A 21807-nucleotide genomic window follows, 5' to 3' on the forward strand; every position below is an offset into this window, starting at 1 on the left:
CTACTTTACTGAATGTCCACAACAGCACCCATATTATTCTTAAAGAACTATATTTCTGAATAAACCAGATATATACTATTTATATATATACACACACATATATACATATATATGTGTGTGCAGATAGATAGATAGATAGATAGATAGATAGATAGATAGATAGATATGGGCTGGAACGATAGCACAGTGGGTAGGGAGTTTGCCTTGCACATGGCCAACCCGGGTTCAATTCCTCTGTCCCTCTCAGAGAGCCCAGCAAGCTTCCAAGAGTATCCCGCCCACATGGCAGAGCCTGGCAAGCTCCCCATGGTGTATTCAATATGCCAAAAACAGTAACAACAAATCTCACAATGGAGACATTACTGGTGCCTCCTCAAGCAAATCGATGAACAACAGGAGGACAGTGATACACACACACACACACACACACACACACACACACATATCCCACACTGAACCTAGGGCAGCCATGCGCAAGGCAAGCGCCCTGCGCACTGTACTATCTCTGGCCTCTCTCTACTGACTTAGAAGACAAGAGTGTCCCATGGCTTCTTCCAACTCCAGAGGTCCAAGTGGCTATTATGCAATTACCTACATGGAACTGGAGTGATGGGACAGTGGGTAGGTAGCTTGCTTCGTATTCAGCCAACTCAGCTTCAATCCCCTGACACTCCATATGGTCCCCTGAACCCACCCCAGGAGTGGTGCACAGAGCACAGAGACAGGAGTCAGCCCTGAGCACTTCAGGGTGTGACCGCACTCCCCCTAAAAAGAAAGAAATGAGCTATCATGTGATACCCAGGGCACAAATCTAAAATAAGGTACTGTAGCACTATAGCACTGACCTCCCATTATTCATCGATTTTCTGGAGCAGGTACCAGTAACATCTCCATTGTGAGACTTAGTACTGTTTTTGGCATATTGAATACATCACGGGTAGCTTGCCAGGCTTTGCCATGCGGGAGGGATACTCTCAGTAACTTGCCAGGCTCTCTGAGAGGGGCAAAGGAATCGAACTCGGGTTGGCTGCATGCAAAGCAAACGCCCTACCTGCTGTGCTATCATTCTAGCCCAAAATAAGGCAAATATTTACAAATTTTTTTTAAAAAATAGTATCAGGGCTGGAGCAATAGAACAGCAGATGGGGCATTTGCCCTGCTCGTGGCCTACCCAGGTCCCAGCATCCCATGTGGTCCCCCAGCACCACCAGGAATAATTCCTGAGAGCAGAGTCAGGAATAACTCCTGAGCATCACTGGGTATGACCCAAAAACACAAAAGAAAAAGAAAAAGGAAAAAAATACAAAGGTACGAAATGGAACACAGTGTGAGGAAGCCAAAATAGAAGTTGTTATGAAGGTCATGATAGCAATATGAGAATAAAATGTTCTTAAAGAACATCAGGGGTCGGAGAGACACTGCAGTGGGTAAGGCATTTATTCCTTGCGTGCAGCCAACCCAGGTTCCATCCCGGCACCCGATATACCCCTGAGCCTGCCAGGAGTGATTCCTACATGCAGAGCCAGGAGCAAGCCCTGAGCTCCACCAGATGTGGGCAAAAAGAAACAAACACAAAAATCACAAGAGAATATTTCAGACCTGCATCTGAATTTAACCCATCCACATTTCAATCTATTCCCGTATATCCAACCTCGTTACATCACTAGGAGACCTGCTGGCTATGAGACCCGAGCTTCAAGGCCCACTTACTAAGAAGTTTGTGGGTGGGGAGACCGTGATCCGATAGTGGAAGAGGCGGCCGGCGTTGTTGGTCATGGGGCGGCAGGGCTTGATGGCCTACGGAGGACAAAGAAGGGAGATCAGGGGAAACACAGCAGAATGTACTTCAAGATATGATTTCTAGAGCCAGAGAAATAGGACAATGCATAAGGCGCTTGCCTTGCATGCAGCTGCCCTGGGTTCGAACCCTGAGACCCCTTATGGTCTCCTGAGCCCCGCCAGAAATGATCCCTGAGCACCTCCGGGCATGGTCTTCAAACAAAACAAAAAAGATTAGGGACAGGAAGTAGCAGGCAAACCAAGGAAGTATCTCACGGGCCTCAAAGGAAAGTGCTCATGGGCTACAAGAGCAGCTGAGCATCTTGTAAGAGTAAGATCCCCTCTCCAGAATTACTTAATAGAAATTCAAGATAAAAATATTTTAAAGGGGCCGGAGCGATAGCACAGCAGGTAGGGCGTTTGCATTGCAGACGGCCGACCCAGGTTCAATCCCGGGCATCCCGTATGGTCCCCCAAGCACCACCAGGGCCAGGAGTAACCCCCAAGCATCGCTGGGTGTGACCCAAAAAGCAAAAAAATAAATACATAAATAAGCAAGAAAAAAATGTTTTAATTAAAAATAAAAATACTTTAAAATTACAGCATATACAGTTTTAGGATGCTTCATAAAACCACTCAAATATGCCTTTTCTATTTTCAATAAGGAGCCTTTTTTCTTTCTTCTGGAACTCCCTGGGGTCCTCTGTTGAAATTTGCCCAACTGGGCTGGACAGTTCAATGTTCAGATCCCAGTGACATGGCACAGCTTGGACCCAGTGAGGCCTGGTCACCCCCAGCAATGCCGGGGTTTGAACTTAGGGCCTTGTGACCAGACTCCTGAGCAATCTTCCCAACTTCAATTTGCTTTCCTTGACTACATCTCTCATTCCAGCGCCTACCCTCCCCGTCCTTCCTGGCCCCAAATTGTGCTTGCCTCTCACAGGGCAAGCTTTGATCCTTGGCACCACATATGGAGCCGCCAGGAGTGATGCCTGAGTGCAGAGCCGGGCATCAGCCCTGAGCACCACCGGGTGCAGCCCCCAAACAAACAAACAACAAACAAACGAAAACCCAAGACTTTTCCTTCTTCAATTAGCAGTGACGGGGCTAATAAGAAATATGCAAAGACCATTACCAGGCTGGAGAGATGGCACCGGGGAGTAAGACTTTCACTATGTAGGCATGCAACCAACCCAGGTTCCATCCCTCTGGCACCATATATGATCCCGAGTCGCACCCAAGTGTCAGAGAGTAGCGAAAAGAGTGAGCCCACAGCGCTGGGTGGGCACCCCCTACCTCCCACAAACAAACCCCCCCCCCCCAAAAAAAAAAACACCACCAATCAAATAAAAAAATAAAATAAAAACAGTCCCAGGGCATAAGGGTCTATCAACAACGTTTGGCTGCAGCATCTGGACCTGGGCACCCGCTGATGTGAGAACCCCACCCGGTTACCTCCTCTCCGGGGTAAATGCTGTGCCTGATCCCAGTGCGCCTGGCCTTTGCACTGCACTTGCAGAGCGGGCCATCGTTCATCTGTCAGAAAGAGAAGGGGGACGTGTGAGGGCGAAACTGACATCATGACAAGTTGCAGCTAACAGTAAGTCTCAGCAAGGCCTCAGTTTCTGTTTCCCCAAAGCAAGACTTGCAGTTGCTGGTAAACTCCCAGTTGAGTAATTTGCTGTCACTGTCACTGTCACTGTCCTCCCGTTGTTCATCGATTTTGCTCGAGCGGGCCCAGTAACGGCTCCATTATGAGACTTGTTGTTACTGTGTTTGGCATACTGAATACATCACGGGTAACTTGCCAGGTTTTGCCATGCGGGAGAGAGACTTTTGGTAGCTTGCTGGGCTCTCTGAGAGGGGCGGAGGAATCGAACCCGGCTCAGCCTGGCTGGCTGCACGCAAGGCAAAAGTCCTACCGCTGTGCTATCGCTCCAGCCCAAGTAATTTGCTAAGATAAGGAATTGGGCAGCTGGGTCTGGCTGGTCATGAAGGGTCACTGTACCCTTCTTAGAAACTGTTACTAACCACTGCCTAATTGCTGACCACCATTGTAATAGGGTCAATGCTAAAAATAGACCAATAAACTGCTTCTTAACTCTCAACCCGATATAAATTGCTTGTGATTTGGCGTCAGGTCCTTGTCAAGACTCCACTCTGTTGGATGAGACTTGGACCCTAGCTTGAGCTAGTAATAAAGTTCCTTTGCTCTTGTAGTATCATGTGTGGACCTGGTCTCTCTGCAATTGGGATCTGAAACTTGGACACAACAGGACAACAGGCCCAATCCACTGGGGCGGGGAGGCCAGCCCGGAATGGGGGTCAGGGGGGAGAGTGTTTGAAGGTCACAGGAGCATCTGAGGCTCTGAAGATGGAACAGACGCCCCCAAACCAAGAAAGCTGCAAACGAAGAAAACCCTGGTACACCGGTTCAAGGACTAAGACTCCAGGCCAATTGGTGGCGGTGGAGAGAGGCCAGCCCTTCCCGTCTCCCTGCCCACGTGGGGTCCTGGCTGTCACACCCACGATCTGCCTCCAGGCACCATCTCAGCGCATCAACGGCCTCGAGCCTGAGACTCCCAGATGAATCTCAAAATGGATTAGCAACCACCTACAGAGATGTCTCTGGATCCCAACCATTTACAATTTTATGACCTTCAAACTCCCTCTCCACCCCCACCCCCCAATTCCAGGCTGGCCTCCCTGCCCCAGTGGATTGGGCCTGTTGTGTCCAAGTTTCAGATACCCAATTGCGGAGAGACCAGGTCCACACACGATCATTTTAGAAACACGGCGACCTCTCATGATATTCACAATAAGCAATAGTAAATAAATTATCTAGCGTCTGCCCCTGGCAGGCAGACTCGAATGACGGTGGGAAAATTTGAAATAAAGGCATAATGGTGGTGGGGCTGTTGTTGAAATATTGAATGCAATCAATTAATGTGAACAAACTTATGAAAATAAAATTTAAAAAAAAAAGCTGCAAACTGTCGGTGGGGTCTGAGAGAAGGGACAGGTACGGCTCCTGCTACTTCCCGGGTCAGGAAACACGCCCAACACGAGCACAAAATGCTTTCAGTTCTGCAGGAACAAACACAGAAAACGCTTGGAGAGGCTGAGTCGAGGCTGCCTGAGGAGAAAGCTACAGGCAGGATGGAGTCGAGACCCCATGGCCAGGAAACCTCCCACACTCCTCCGGTTGTTTCTCCGTCCTAGTCCCCTGAGCTCGGTGCACTGCTGTGTCCTGAACTGGAACGGGAGGCTCCAGGGAGCACTGCGTTCCTGCTCCGTCTCTCTGAGAGGAAGGGGGAGGACAGGCGGACTCGGGAGCACTTTACACAGAAGGAGAAAAATGGGCATACGCGAAACTTTTCGCCATCCTAATGGGAAATAGCATGCGGCTGAGGGTCCAAACAAAGGGGCCCCTAAGGCTGCAAGGGTTCAGGAAAGAGACCCAGTGGGAAGTGCTGGATGGGCCAGGGCAGGATGGCATCCGAGTGAGGTTCCAGCAGCAGGAAAACGCAGAGAAGGTTGAAGACTGCGTTACATGAGCTCCAGGAACACGGGAAGCCCCAACATGGGATGGTTCACATATGTGAATGAGAAAAAACAAAGCTGAACTGGGGTCTAAATGCAAATGTGAACCTGCATATGTGCGTGCAAGTATGCAGTCACGCGTATGCGCATGTGTGTCTCTTGGGGGGGGGTGTATTGGGGGGGCCACACGCTGATAGTCGGGCACCACTTCTGGCTCTCTGTTCAGAGGTCACTCTTAGAAGTGCTGAGGGAACCAGAGGGATGGTCCTGAAGGCAGCTGCGGACCAGGCAAGTGACTTACCCCTGCACTATCTCTCAGGTCCCCAAATCTCTGAGGATCCGAAAAGTCTTTTCCATAGATCAAAGAGATAGTACAGAGGTTGAGGTGCTGGCCTTGCAAGGACATCGCCCCAGTTCCATCCTCGGCACCCCAGAGGGTCCCCCAAGCACCCCCAGGAGGGATTCCTGAGTGCAGAGCTAGGAGTAAGGCCCGAGCATCGCCACCATGTGGTTCTAAAACAAATCAAAAGAAAAAAATTGTATTTTTTTTTCTTTGAATGATTATATCCAGCATCTCATCCTAAGTTCAAACAGGCTTACCAAGGATGGAAACTTACAAGGAATTCAATATTAGCCACTAAGAAATATGAAGTCTTGTAGGACTTAAAACACTTTTCTGTACTGCTTCAAGATACATTCCAGGCCAGCTGCTTTTTGAAAAGACCTTCAGAAGTTCTCTCTCCCATCCTAACCCTTGTCTCCCTCCGTTTTCCACTGTGTATTAATGCAGTGCCATTACCCTGCGCCCCACCAGGAACTGACAAACATCATCAAAAGTGAGTCAAGGCACGGCTGCCTGAGTGCTTCTGCAGCAGAAATGAAACCAGCACTGGGGTGAACGACCAAGACCCCTGACCTGTGGGTGTCCCACTGGCCCCGGCGAGAGCATAAAGACACGCGCACCTGCCCGGGGTCGTTGTACCAAAGCTCGTCGTGCAGCCGGTCGGGATGGGCCTTTTTGCGTTTGATTTCTGCGATGACATCGAAAACCTCCGAGTCGGAGGAGCTGCTGGAACAGGTGCTGCCCTCGTCTGACTCGCACTCGGACTCACTGGAGCTCTCTGAGGGTGGGTGAGGGGGGTACAGACACGAAAAGCGGTTAGGAGGCAGGGATGAGGGGAGGGGTCCTCCGTGGAGGCGGGTTCTTGGCTCAGTTGGCCCACCCCGCGCTGCACCCAGCAGCACCAAGGAATGGGAAACGGCCCATCCCACGCAGCCTGAGTCCAGCTGGGCGGGACAGGAAGCCAGGCCCCTTGATGCATCCGGATGTGGGGGACCACACCTGGCCACGCAGGGGCTACTCCTGGCTCTGTGCTCAGGGGTCACTCCTGGAAGTGTTTTGGGGATGATGATGGTCAGTGCCTGGGGTTCACCCAGGGTCAGTCACAGGCAAGGCAAACACCTGGAGCCCCTGCACTCTCTCTCCAGCCCAAAAAAAACGATGATTCCCAGAAAGAAACTCAAGGCAGTAAAAAGGAAAAAAAAAAAAAAAGACAAAAAAAAAAAGACCAGAGGAAAAAGGCAAAACACACAGGATGAGGGGACTGGGCTCCCCATTCCAGCATGCTGTGACTGGGAGAGGGGGATGGGGGGGCGCAAGGCTGACAATCCTGGGAAGGGGTGCAGGTGGTCCAGGCATGGATATGGCGTAAATGAGGGCGGGGTGGGGCTGCAGGGGGAGAAAGAGCTGGGGAGGGATGAAAAAGGAGACACAGAGGAAGCACAAGATGAGAATGGGGAGACTGAGGCAGAGGTGAGCCCCTTCCCCCTGGCAAAAAAAAAGAAAAATACTGTATGAGAGGTACTGGGGTATGGCACATGTCAGATCCCAGGGCCAAACGCTGGACTAAGAAATTTAATTGTTTGAGGCTGAAGCGATAGCACAGCGGGGAGAGCGTTTGCCTTGCACGCGGCCAACCTGGGTTCGATTTCCAGCATCCCTTATAGTCTCCGGGGCTGGAGCGATAGCACAGCGGGTAGGGCGTCTGCCTTGCACGCAGCCAACATGGCCGACCCGAGTTCGATTCCTCCGCCCCTCTCGGAGAGCCCGGCAAGCTACCGAGAGTATTCGATATGCCAGACACAGTAACAACAAAGTCTCCAATGGAGACGTTACTGGGCCCGCTCGAGCAAATCGATGATCAACGGGAGGGCCTTATAGTCTCCGAAGCACAACCAGGAGTAATTCCTGAGTGCAGAGCCAGGGGTAACCCCTGTGCATCACCGGGTGTGACCCAAAAAAATAAAGAAATTAAGTAAAAGTAAAGTAAGGGCCCTCCCGTTGATCATCGATTTGCTCGAGCGGGCCCAGTAACGTCTCCATTGGAGACTTTGTTGTTACTGTGTTTGGCATATTGAGTACGTCACAGGTAGCTTGCCAGGCTCTGCCGTGCAAAAAAAGAAATTTAATTGTTTGTTTTCTCTCAATAGCCGCGACAGGAGAAGTCAGTCCTTGGAAGACCGAGAACTACAAAATACCGTCATCAAAAAGACAAATACTGTATGATTCTACTCACACGAGCTGCCTAAAGGCACGACAATTGTGAGACAAAGCAGAGCAGCAGCCAGGGCCGGAGGGCAGGCCGTGAGGGGGAGAGATGATTCTGGAGTTTTTTTTAGGGGGCACAGAATTTAAAGGGGGAGAGAGAGAGACAGAGAGAGAGAGACAGAGAGAGAGAGAGAGCGCAAGCGCAAAGGAGTTACCTTGCATGCAGTTTGCCTTGCATGCAGCTGACTCTGGTCTGATTCCAGGCACCACATGTGGTTTCCCCAACTCCGCCTGAGCATAGCTGGGTATAGCCCAAACTCCTTTGCCCCACCACATTCAGACACATACAGACAGACACACACACAGACACACAAAACACACACACACACACACACACACTTCAGGGTGTAAGATGGAAAGGAAGTTCTGGAAACTGCCCCTGCAAGGTTGAGATGCTCTATTTGGACATCCCAGATGGTCCCCTGAGCCCCATCAGGAGTGATTCTTGAGCACAGAGCCAGGAGTTAGCCCTGAGCACAGCCCGGTGTCGTCCAAGAACCAAAAAAAAATTAAATTAAATTTTCAAAGGATTCCATAATCCCCAACCTCAGACTCACCGAGATCCTCATCCAGCTTGGTCTTGGGGGGCTCCCACGGAGGCCTGGCAGCCTTGGCCTTCTCCTGCCTGTTCCCCAGCTCCTCCTCAAACCTGTCGTATAAGTCCCGAAGCCGACTGGTCCCGACCACCGTAGAATCCCCCTTTGGAGAGAAAGAATCAGCTCAGCAGCTGGGACAGCACAGGGACAGCAAAGCCCGCGGGGGCACCAACACTCCCGGGCTGCAGTTTCAGCTTCAGAACTAGGGGCTAGAGCAATTGTACAGCGGGGAGGGCATTTGCCTTGCACCAGCCAACCCGGGTTCAATCCCCGGCATCCCAAATGGTCCCCTGAGCACTGCCAGGAGTGGTTCCTGAGTATAGAGCCAGGAGTAACCCCTGAGCACTGCCAGGTATAATTGAAAAAGCAATAAATAAAAAATTTTTTAAAAAGAAGCTTCAGAATTTTTTCTATGGCCCCACATAGGAAAAAAAAAAAATCTCACCCCCCTCCCTCTCCGCAAACCTGACACCCTGCTTGGGAACATACACACCATGTCCAGGCAGAGCTCCTGATAACCCCTGCTCCACACAAACCCACCGTTTCCCATCAAGAATAGCCTCCATGGCACCCCAGAGGGGGACGGGTGAGAGCCCCCAACCCGCCCCAAGGGACCCAGTCCCGGCAGTCTCAATGGCTCCTGCCAAAATAGAACAATCTTCACACTGTTTCTTATATGAACACTTTTTTGTAAGCATGTTCAGCAATTCTTCATAACAGACAATACAAAATATATATTACTTTGCTTGTGTTTTGCCACAGGGATTGGGGCTTGGAAATGTCCCGAATTTGGTGGTGGGAAGGTATAATGGTGGTGGGATTGGTGTTTGAATATTAAATGTAATCAAATATTGTGAACTAACTTATAAAATTTTAAAAAAATTAAATAATAAAAAAAAAAGAACAGCCTCTGTGGGGCTGGAGCAACAGTACAGCAGGTAGGGTGTTTGCCTTGCACGCAGCCAACCCGGGTTCGATTCCCAGCATCCCATATGGTCCCCTGAGCACCGCCAGGAGTAACGCTGAGTGCAAAGCCAGGAGTAACCCCTGTGCATCACTGGGTGTGTCCCAAAAGGAAACAGAAAAAAAAGAACAGCCTCCACAAGAGATACAGCATTGAATCCCAGAAGACAGCAGCTCGCCGGAGATCTCTCTGGACCCTGTACAAAGCCAGTTCCATCCGGGCACCTCAGATGGAGCGGAGGTGCCCTCTCTGTCCGCTCCAGTGGCCACATGCTTCTAGAAGCAAAACCCAGGTACACGGGGACTAAGACTGCGGCCACATGGTGGCAGCAGAGACAGGCCATCCCTTCCAGTCTCCCTGCCAGCTTGGGGTCCTGGCTGTTATGCACAGGATCTGCCTCAGGGGGCCATCTCAGCTTGTCAACAGCCTTGATCCAGAGACTCCCAAAAGAATCTCAAAATGGATTAGCTCCCCGCAGAGATGTCTCTGGACCCCAACCACTTACAATTTTAGAATCCAGAGGTGCAGCAACCTCTCGTGATATTCATAATAAGCAATAGTAAATAAATTATCCGGCATCTGCGATAGCACAGAGGTAGGGCGTTTGCCTTACAAGCGGCCAACATGGCCGACCCGAGTTCGATTCCTCCGCCCCTCTCGGAGAGCCCGGCAAGCTACCGAGAGTATTCGATATGCCAGACACAGTAACAACAAAGTCTCCAATGGAGACGTTACTGGGCCCGCTCGAGCAAATCGATGATCAACGGGAGGGCCTTTACCTTTACCTGCCCCGGCAGGCAGGCCTGAATGGTGGTGGGAAAATTCAAAATAATGGTGGTGGGAAGGTGTGTTGGTGGTGGGATTGGTGTTGAAATATTGAATGCAATCAATTAATGTGAACAACCTTATGAAAATAAAAATTTTTCAAAAAAGGAAAAAGAACAGCCTTCACAGCCTTCCTCCCCCACAGGGACACACCTACAGCACGGCCAGGCACGATGTCTCCTTCATGTCTCCCACCCGGCCCTGCTCTCTGCCCAGGCTGACCTGCCTCCCAAGTGTTTCTAAGATCCAAATGAGTGCTCTCCGCCCAGTGAGTAGAGCCCTTACGGGCATATGGGTCAAACGGGAGCAGATCAATCGATCTGCCCCACGAAGACGGTGTCCGCCTGCCTTAGACTCACCTGGCCCCGGGCAGGCCTCCCGAGCAGATGAGGCTGGCTGACCATTCATTCTCTCAACCCAACTCAAGACAGACACTGGGTTCTGGTCTACCAGCCTTTCCTTCCTGACTAGAGTTTTCAATACATGCAAAAAAAAAAAAAACTGGGAAGCAAATCCCCAGCTCCGACAGGAGGAAGGAATACACCCCATATGGTCCCCTGAGCTCCACCAGAGTAAATCCTGAGTGCAGAGCTCCAAGTATACCTTGATCACCAACGGATGTTGCCCCAAAACAACAACAAAAATACAATTAACGGGGCTCACATAAGCACTGTCCTCCCGTTGTTCATCAATTTGCTCAATCAGGCCCAGTAATGTCTCCATTGTGAGACTTATTACTGTGTGTGGCATACTGAATACATCAGAGGGAGCTTGCCAGGCTTTGCCATGTGGGCAAGATACTCTCGGTAGCTTGCCGGGCTCTCCGAGAGGGGCAAAGGAATCAAACCTGGCTTGGCTGGCTGGCCGGCCGCGCGCAAGGCAAACGCCCTGCCGCTGTGTTATCGCTCCAGCCCAGGCTCACATAAGCAAAACGGGAAAAGAACAAGGTCTGAAGGTCCAGGAGGAGGCGGGGGGGGGGGGGGGGGTGGCTGCGGCTGCCCCAGCTCCTAAGAGCACATGTGCTGGCTCCCGGGGAACCAGCCCACACTCACTGGGAGTGTCCCAGCACTCCAGGCAGACCCAGAGGCACGCTCACAGCTTCCCACTTCTCAAGAAGGAATACACACACACACACACACACACACACACGCGCGCGCGCGTGCGCACGTGACACACCACAAGATGCATTAAGAATTAGGCAAGAGAGACACACAGACAAAGAGACACAGACACACACAGACACAGATACACAAACACAGACACACACACCACAAACTGCACAAAGAAATTAGGCAAAAGAGACACACAGTCACATAGATACAGACACAGATACACACACACACACACCCCACAAGCTACATAAAGAAATTAGGCGAGACACACACACACACACACACACACACACACACACACACACCACAAGCCGCATAAATAAATTGGTGAGATACACACAGACACATAGACACACACATACACCATAAGCTGTGTAAAGAAATTAGGCAAGAGAGACACACATAGACACACACACACACACACCACAAACTACACAAAGAAATTAGGCAAGAGAGACACACAGACACAGACACAGACACACACACACACACAAGCTGCATAAAGAAATCAGGCAAGAGAGACACACACAGACACAGACACACACACAAGCTGCCTAAAGATTACATGTGGAAACACACAGACACACACACACACCCCACAAACTGTATAAAGCAATTTGAAGACACACATAGACCCCAAATCACTGTATAAAGCAACTCAGGTGAGAAACACGCATGGACGCACACACATACACATACACACACACACCACAAATTACAAAACAACTTGAGAGACAAACAGAAACACACACATCCCATACATACAATGTGTAAAACAATTCAAGATCAATCTCTGTCTGTCTGTCTGTCTGTCTCTCTCTCTCTCACACACACCCATACACACACACACACACAGTAAGAAGCAATTTGATTCAAGAGAGCTTTCAACACCACCCGTGTCAGAGCCAGCAATGTGCAAACGAATGTCAGAACGGGGCGCCTGGAAAGGCACTGAGCGCCCCCCTCTGCTCCAGAACAACAGCTTCTGTCTCTGATGCCAGCTCCCCTATGGCCTGCTCCCCACCCCAGCGGGCATCTACCAGTGTCTGATGAGGGTTTGGGGCACAGAGCTGCCTCCTCCACGGCTCAGGGCCACCCGCACCAAGAATCACCAGACCCGATAGTGCTGAGGTGGAGAGAACCGTCTACACTGTCTCCCTGCCCCCCAAACCCATCCCACCTACCACTTGGTCCATGGGGTCACTGGAATAGTAGTTCTCGGAGTGGGTGCAGCGGATCCACACGGGCTTCAGAAGTTCCTCCTCCTCCTCCTCATTTTTGTCAGCCAGCGTCTCTTCTGGCTCCTTGTCCTTAATCGAGGTGAAGTTCTTCTCCTTGCCGGAGCCCTGGCTATCACTCCACCTGTCTTTCTCTTCCTCCCAGCGAGCTCTCTTCTTCTCCCTACTTGGGGAACGACTTGAAAAGGGGGCAGAGAAGCCTGGTTATTAAACTTGCCCCTCCGCCATGAAAGTATGCATCGGTTCTAATCCCTGTCTCCCCCAAAATCAAGATACCACGACAAACCACTGCGTTCACTGTCTGGCAAGGCAAGATTCCCAAACTCCACTCTGGTGGCACCAGAATCACCTGACACTTATACTCGTTTTTAAAAATACAAATTCCCAGGCCCAACCCCTGATCTACTTACTGATTCATTGTCTCTGGGGCTGGGGCCCAGGCATCTGTATTTTTAATAATCTCCCCAGGTAATTCCGGTGCGCATCCGGCGGGTTCTGGAGTCGCTGGCAAACCGTAACTCCTGCAAGAGAAAGACGGTGGGGGGAAGAATTTGGAAACCTCCACAGCTCAACAAATATTGGCAATGAAAACTCCAGTTTTCAACCCTCCACATCTTGCTTTGTCAATGGAGGGGTGGGGGGAGGAGAAGGTTTCATAAAATAAGGGCCTGAATTGGCTATGAATTCCGCCTAAGGACCACGATCCAAGCGTGGACCAGGAACAGCATCGCTAACTAACCCTCCTGGAAAGCCACACAGGGCTAACGACATAGTCAACCAGCACTGCACCCCATGCTAACCCTCCAAAGCACCGACTCCACTGAGGATTAAAAACAAGCCTGTGTCAATAGGCTTGAAGTTCTAAGAACAAAACTGGCAAAGGTACATCCCGGAAGACATACTTGGGAGGGAGAACTTCCTACAGGGTAGCACAGTAGCACGGTCCTGCCGTTGTTCATTGATTTGCTCAAGCAGGCCCAGTAACGTCTCCATTGTGAGACCTGTTGTTACTATGTTTGGCATATGGAATACGTCACGGGTAGCTTGCCAGGCTTTCCCGTGCAGGCGAGATACTCTCAGTAGCTTGCCGGGCTCTCTGAGAGGGACGCAGGAATCGAACCTGGCTAGACCAGGCCGGCCGCATGCAAGGCAAACACCCTACCGCTGTGATATTGCTCCAGCCCAAGACTAAGGGGTGGGGCCAGACAGAGCCAGGGTAACCCTACCGAGGAAAGAGTGTAAGGGCAAAACTGACACCATGACAGGCGTCAGAAATCAGCAAAATCTGCTAGGCCTCAGGTTCAGTTCCTAGAACTGAAACAGTCTCGGTTTCCCAGCAATGAAACAATGTGTAACTAGCCAACCTGAACCCACTGGGAAAGTTCCTGGGCTCAGCCAGTGGGCTCAATCAATTAATCACAATGCTCCAGAAATTGCCTTTTGTTAACCCTAAAAGAATGAGTAGCATATGTAACCATAAACTGCTAGTGGAAACTATTGTTTAACTATTGCTTGACCACAGTTACCCTAGACACTGGCCCAAATACCTTTGTTACCTTTGTAACTAAGTAAGAATATTCTGAAAAAAAATGAGGCATGTACTGCTTATGTAACCAAACCCTCTATAAACCGCTTGCTGCCTGAAGTCTGGGTCACTATCAGGAGACCACCCTGTGTGTAAGATAGTTGACCCCAAGATACTGGAATAAAACTTCTCCTGCTTTTGCATTATCGAGTTCATGTCTCTGTCCGTCACGCTGCTTGGGAACCCCGAGTCCCAGGCTTAACAAGACACTGCGCAGTTCGTGTTCCCCGCTGGGCACCCCACAACTCGCTGTCCTCCTGTGAGCCAAGACTGCTCCTGTCCAGAACTCAATCAAAAATGAACACATCCCATCCGCCCTACCACTACCTCTGGCTGCATGACATGGAAAGGGGTGTGTGTGTGTGTGTGTGTGTGTGTGTGTGTGTGTGTGTGTGTATGTGTGTGTGTGTGTGTGTGTCAGAGGAAAGGGCATGGATAATTAGGAAGATTTTACAAGGATTACATAACTAGACAACTTTTTAAATATTAAGAATGTATTTTATTTTGCTCCATGACTTGGAGGCCAGCCACATGTGCTAGGGGAAAAGGAAGCTCAGATAGAGAAGAGAGCACCAAATAAAGGGTGTTGGGAGGATCCTCCCAGGGTGGGAGAAGCATGCTGAAAGTAGACTATAGACCAACATGATTGCCACTCAATGCCTCTCTTGCAAAACACAGGACCCCAAAAGAAGAGAGAGAGAACAAGGGGGAATGCCCTGCCACAGAGGCAAGGTGGGATGGGGGGGCGGGGGGTGGGAGGGAAGCTGGGACCCGTGGCGGTGGAGGATGGGCACTGGTGGAGGGATGGGTACTTGATCATTGTATAACTGAAACCCAAGCACAAAAATTTGTAAGTCTATAACTATACCTCATGGTGTTTCAATAATAAAAAAAATAAGTAAATAAAAATAAAAATAAAAGAATGTATTTTATGAGCTTTGTCACCAGGGGAAAAAAGCGTCACCATCATGGAAAATGTACACCTGCCCGCTGCAGAAAAATCAATGAAGCATGAACAGAAAGGAAACAAAAACCAATCCCTCACCTGGCTCAGCAATCAACACTGCGTTTCACAAAGACACCAGAACAGAGAGAGAGAAAGGAGGAAAAAAAAAAACAGAACAGATACACATTTAACAAAACCATAAAACAGGACCCCTGGAGCCTGCCCTCCTAGGCCACCATCCTATCTGAGAGTGTCCTCACGGGCAGCACTCCACCCCGTGCAGTGTGTCCTCGTCTCTGCCCATGCCATCACCGGCATCAAGGCGGGCACCATCTAGGCTGCTGATACTTCCTCTGCCACTGGACAGTGCCTGGCCACAACACACCTGAACTCCCGCACTTTCGGCAGATTCGCTCCCACAGAGCGAGTTCTTAGGTGTAAGGCTTCTCAACAGATAGACAGACAGACAGACAGATGGACAGTACAGGCTGAACCAACATCCAAACCGAATTTGAGTTCCCAGTTCCACACATCCGGTTGGTCTGCCTGCTATCAAGCTCTGCCACTCTAGTGAAACGATTCCTCGTTTAAGGATCAGAGAGTTGGTACAGGCCATTAAGGAGCTTGTCTTGCACGGGGTCCATCTGGGTTCCATCCCCAGTAGTGCCTATGGTCCCCTGGGCCCTGCCAGGAGTAATCCCTCAGTGCAGGAGCCAGGAATAATCCCTGAGCACAGCCCATTGTGCCCTCCCCCCTTTAAAAAAAAAAAAAACTCCCCCCAATTTTTTTCTCGTTTAACTTGAATTTTTCAACCCCTACTGAAATGGCACATTTCCTGTTCACTTATTTGAACATCCCAGTTCTTTTGAAAACTACACCAGTATCATTTAATATATGGCACTTCAAAAAGTGGTTTTTATTATGATCATCACCCTTCTTCTGTGCTAGGGTACTGTTTTTTTTTTTTTCTTTAATTCTTTTTTTTTTTTTGTGGTTAACAACAAGTCTCACAACGGAGATGTTACTGGTGCCTGCTTGAGCAAATCAATGAACAATGGGAGGACAGTGATACAGTGCTACATACAATTTTAATATCATCAAATCTAGAGTTTGGGGTTTTGTTTCATTTTTATTCATGCTTCTTGCCTGAGTATTATGCTCCGAATGCTTTCCCATCCCAAGACTAAATATTTATATTCCCTTTCATTATTTTTTAAACACTTTTGTTCTCTCTCTCTCAAGGTACAAGGCAGAAATCTAGTTAGTTCTGCCCTCCCAAGACTTTGCATTATCCCTCTTTCAGTTCCTCCTGACTTGAAAAAACAACTTTGTGACAGGTATAAACTTAGTAGAGTCTTACCCAAAGTTTGTTTAGTGGTCTATTTATAGCCATATGAAGTTATTTTAATTATTGTGCCTATATCCATTTAATACCAAGGCAAATATTCCTGTGTCCCTTTTCTTGCCTACTCCAAAGAATCTGACACATTATATAGTTCCCAAACCAGCAGTTCAACTTAAGTCTCACTTAAAATTTACAGAATTCTTTTTTAATGGTGTTTGGAGGCTGGAGTGACAGTATAGTGGGTAGGGTATTTTCCTTGCAGTGGTCAACCAAGTTTTAATCCCCAGCACTCCATATGGTCCCCCAAGCACCACCAGGAGTGATTCCTGAGTGTAGAGCCAGGAGTAACCCCTGAGGACTGCCAGATGCAGCCCTCAAAACAAAGAAAGTGGTGTTTGGAGGGGGAACAATTTCCAGGGGCCTTTTTACTAGTCCAGAGAGATTTCCAGCATTCTACATTAAAAATCCTCAGCCTTAATTAAGTGGGGCCCTATAATCTCTACCCACAAAGCATCTTGACTTTCTTCTGCCCTCAATACCTCCGTAGATCTCAGGGACCCACTTTTCCTACTTAATCTCGTCAAATTCCATTTCGTTTGTTATTTCTGGCTGGGAGCTCTTTCCTGAGCTCCTCTATATCTCATTAACCATCACACCATCCCCGCAAGTTATCGAGATCTCGCAAACTCACATGCCCCAGCTCACCACCCCTTTCCCAGAAAACGCCCATCCTCCCTGGGAGACCTACCAGCTGTTAGGAGCTGACTGTCAAGAAAGTGAGCTTTTTTTTCACTTCTTTACAACCCAGTTGTGTAGTGCTCTGTAACAGTGATGGGCAGAACATCCTGACCCCATGCCAGGCCATCTTCACTGAGGCAACTCGGAGGGGAGTGAGTTGAGTTTCCCTCCCCACCCCAGCAGAAACCCGACACCTAAAAACCTCCAGAACCCAACCACCACTATGCCCAAGGCCACTCTCCAAATGCTCGGAAAAGCCTCACCTACAGGGGAATCTGCAGAAAAACCCACGTATGCAGAACCCGTGACCGAGATCTCCCAGCTCACTTGGAACAGGACTGGGTCTCCTCCCCCCAAGTCCTCAGTTTTACAGTAGCTTGTCAGTCACACCCACAAGCTGCCTCCGGCGCCATATAGTCTCATCAACGGCCAAGATCCAGAGACTATGAAATAAAGCTCCTGGAAGAGAGTGGCACAGAGCATCCTGGACACATGGCCACTGATGTAGCAAAGTAGCACACGTTTGTTTGAGTTTATCATACATGCTTGTAATCTCTTATATAAGGGCTTAAATGTTTCCAAGATGAAATACGACAATCTTCACACACTCTTACGGTGCTGCGAAGGTGCACAGTGGTGGGATTGGTGTTTGAATATTATCTGTAAAGAACTACTGTGAACAACACTATAAAAATTAAATTAAAAACAAAAAAACAAAAAACAACAGTGACAGGCACAAGGCACTGCCTCTGTCCTCACCTGGATGAGGAGACCCTAAGGCTTCAACAATAAGACAGGGTCTCTGAAATGGTGTCTACCAAGGACACCTTGAAATTGTTTTCCTCATCCTGTTATAAAGCTCATGAGTGCTCGTCTTCTAGTTTACCGATGTGTTTGTTGTTGTTGTTTCAGGTCCTGGCCCTGTGTTCTGGAATCAGTCCTGGAGGTACGTGTGGGGGAGGGGGTCGAGGGGATGGGGGGGCATATGGGATGGCAGGGATCAATCCCATGACAGCCACTGTGCCAGGCAAGAGCCCTACCCACTGTACTATCTCTCTGGGCCTGTGCAATTTGATTTTAAAATATCTAATCAGCAGATACCACAATCACCTTAGAGATTTGACACAGAATTACAGATTTCCTAATTATCACCTAATCTTTAGCCATGCAACCTTGGTTAATACACTCAATAGTATTTTTACATGCATATATTCATGAGATTGTTTTGTACACACACACTCATTTGTGGAGGCACTCACTCAGCTTTTTCTTTTTTCTTTTTGGTTAATGAACCTTTAAAATGCTCTGCTTCTTGTATGAAGTTCGTAATTTGCATTTTCTTAGAAATCAACCCATTACATTAAAGTTTTAAACTTTTCAAAACAAACCTGTCCTTTTACCAATATATTACGATTTTAAAATCTCCTTTATTCCAATACTTATAATTATTATACCTAATGAAATGTGTTATCTTGCTTTTCTTGATTTACCACTGTTTAATCATGAGTCATACAAGAAGTCTTACATTTATGAATATTGTTCTAGTTCTCAGTTTCATTGATTTCTCTCATTCTTAAATGCTTTCCAACATTTTTTATACTCTGCCCGTTTCAAGAAGTCTAGAAATCAGGTCATAATTATGTATTATTCCTAAAGCGAAGAGGGATGCATAGAAGGGGACCTTGGGTTACTGGTGGAGGGAAGTGCACACTGGTGGTGGCTGTGGTGTTGGTACGACGTGGGCATGAAACCGTCATTAACTACATTATAAATCATGGTGCCTCAATGAAAGAGGAGCTAATCATGTGTGATAGGTACCATTATCTTACATAATAACTGTGCATGATAGGTATGTCAGGCACTAACGTCGCCCCCAGATATATCTATCCATGCTTTTTACATATATTATCTCAATCGCCTCTTCACCACCCAACAAGGCAAGAAGTTGTTCTTATTTTAAACACTGTCATCTTATTTAAAATGACAATGAAGTTTAAAAAAGATGTGCGGATGCTGCCCAATAACAGATCTGGAGATGTAATCATTTACCCCAAATCCACCAGATTCCAAAGTGCTGTTCTGAATGAACATTAGACGAGACCATGAATCTTACTTGATAAAGAACTGGTTAAATTTCTTAAGGGTTATAATAACCTCAGTGTCATTTTTCTAATGGATTACAGGTTCACTCTCCCCCACTCCCCCACCCCCCCCCCACGAAAACATACTTTTGGAACAAAACTATTACTTTCCAAGGTTTCCCCAAAAAATCACTTTTTAATTATTAAAGAATAATTTTATTATCACTTGAGTCCAGAAAAACTTTTCTGAATTCCAATTTGGGGAAATTTATTAAGATGTTTCCTCTTGCATAATCGGTAAGGTCTGATATCCCAGGTTACTTCCGTTTTTCACAGGTTGTTTGGGACAGACTCTTAGGTTGTTCTGGAGATTGGGCAGATGCTTTGCACAAGCACAAAAATCGGAACTGAAGGAGCTAATTGTATGACTTTATGTTTGGCGAGGGAGATGGCTTGGGGGCTTACTCCTGGCTCTGCGTTCAGGCATCACTCCTGCCAGGGCTCCGGAGACCAGATGCGGTGCCAGGGATCGAACCCAAGCCAGCTGCAAGTAAGGCAAGCGCCCGACCTCTGCACAATCTTTCCAGCCCCAGTGACCACTTTCCGTGTGAACTCCTGCTGGCTTACCTTCCAGACTTCTTGTACTCCTTATTGAAGGGCCTCTCCAGAGAAGGTGATCTTCGGCTGTCTCGATGCCTGTGTCTCTCTCGTTCCCGCTCTCTTAAAGAAATTAATACACAGAGCTGGTTTCGACAAAAGGACTCAAAACACCATCTCCTCTCACTGACTTTCATCCTCTAAAAATAAAGGAACGTCACCTAAGAACTCTGCTGTGGATTCTCTAGGGGGAATTTTCATTTATTGTTCCTGTATGACTCGAGGATAAAAGCGACTTTCAACTGTCCTGGAGTTAACTAACTTGGACATGTTTTGCTGTTTCCTTCAAAGGAAAAATTCGCACCTGGTGGATCCTATACAGCAAAGGAACTTGACCAGAATCTTCTAGAGACTCTCCAACCAGGCAATCCTGGTTATTTAACCTACAGGTAAAACTGTAAAGAAGGAAATTACTCCCTCATGATTTCTAGAAAATTCTCTATCTCATACAAAGCACAGCTTTGATAGGAAAGATTTGGACAAGGTTCCACGATGAAAAAGCACTAAACTGTGATAGTTTATAGGCATGGGCTAGTCATCACTAACCCCTAGGAGGCTTTAAATCACTTTACCTTTAACTGCTATTTTCATCTGTGAATAAAGATGCCCAATTTACCCAATAAAATTTAAGGAAGAATTTTAAAGCCTTCTCATGTAAAATGAGAATGTAATCATCATCATAATAACTTCTGAGTCTATCTAAATAAACACAGTGAAGATCTATGAACAAAAATCAGAATGTCAGTGTATGTAAATCAGAATTAAATCCAAGGCGGAAGGACCATTCAATCTGAGAATGAGAAAAAAATGGCTAGGTTATTGCTGAAACTTTAAAATGCAATCTTCAGGGGCTGGAGAGATAGCACAGCAGGTAGGGCATTTGCCTTGCACGTGGCCGACCCGGGTTCGATTCCCAACATGGTCCCCTGAGGAGCGCCAGGAGTAACTCCTGAGTGCAGACCCAGGAGGAACCCCTGTGCATCGCCAGGTGTGACCCAAAAAGCAAAAAACAAATAAATAAAATAAAATAAAATGCAATCTTCTATACTTTTGTTAAGTCCAGAAAAGAATATAAAAATAGCTGAACTCAAAAATATCCCCCTACAGGCCTGGAGTGATAGCACAGCGGATAAGGTGTTTGCCTTGCACGAGGAAGACCCGGATTCTATTCCCAGCATCCCAAATGGTCCCCCAAGAACTGCCAGTAGTAATTCCTGAGTGCATGAGCCAGGAGTAATCCCTGTGCAACACCGGGTATGACCCAGAAAGCAAAAAAAAAAAAAAAAAAAAGTCACAACAGAAATCAAGGCTTACAAAACTGACAGAAATCGGTGTTTCATCTTTGATATTAAAACAACGATTGCATTTTCACTTCAAGACCTCAACCTCCTCAAGTCTCCTCCGAGTAATAAACTACTAACCTATACTAATTCTCAGTTATACACACCAGTTGGCCAAAGTCAAAGTAGCCAGAGCCTGGGTTCTTCATCAGATACACTACGAAAAAATTGCCATTTTTAAGCAGCAGACTTTGAAATTCTAAAATTATAGAAACTAAGTGACTGACTGGTGCCACTGTATCAAACAAACATACCAGGTAATCTGCAACACTGTGGCAGCTAACAAGTATCATTTTCATACTCTGTAGTGGAAAAACAATTAGAGGGCACTTCTGACTAGTAACTATTAACACTGAGGCAACAGCACATTCAAGAACAGCGTGACACTACCTTGGAGTATGAGTTTGAAAGACCAATTTGAACAGATATCCTTTCAGACAGGCAATGCAA

General features: G+C 47.9%; 1 protein-coding gene across 1 annotated transcript in view; it reads right to left on the reverse strand.

Annotated features, from left to right (window-relative positions):
• Positions 1 to 21807, reverse strand: part of DROSHA (drosha ribonuclease III) — a 129085-nt gene that overhangs the window by 99680 nt on the left and 7598 nt on the right. The window contains exons 5-11 of the mRNA XM_056108960.1: positions 19988 to 20080; positions 13076 to 13186; positions 12612 to 12843; positions 8488 to 8629; positions 6286 to 6443; positions 3235 to 3315; positions 1711 to 1797 (exon numbers count right to left, since the gene is read on the reverse strand). Coding sequence (XP_055964935.1) covers positions 1711 to 1797; positions 3235 to 3315; positions 6286 to 6443; positions 8488 to 8629; positions 12612 to 12843; positions 13076 to 13186; positions 19988 to 20080 — 904 coding nt within the window. The remainder of the gene's footprint in view (positions 1 to 1710; positions 1798 to 3234; positions 3316 to 6285; positions 6444 to 8487; positions 8630 to 12611; positions 12844 to 13075; positions 13187 to 19987; positions 20081 to 21807) is intronic.

This window comes from Sorex fumeus, unplaced genomic scaffold (assembly GCF_029834395.1).
Source record: "Sorex fumeus unplaced genomic scaffold, SorFum_2.1 ptg000240l, whole genome shotgun sequence".
Taxonomy (NCBI): Eukaryota; Metazoa; Chordata; class Mammalia; order Eulipotyphla; family Soricidae; genus Sorex; species Sorex fumeus.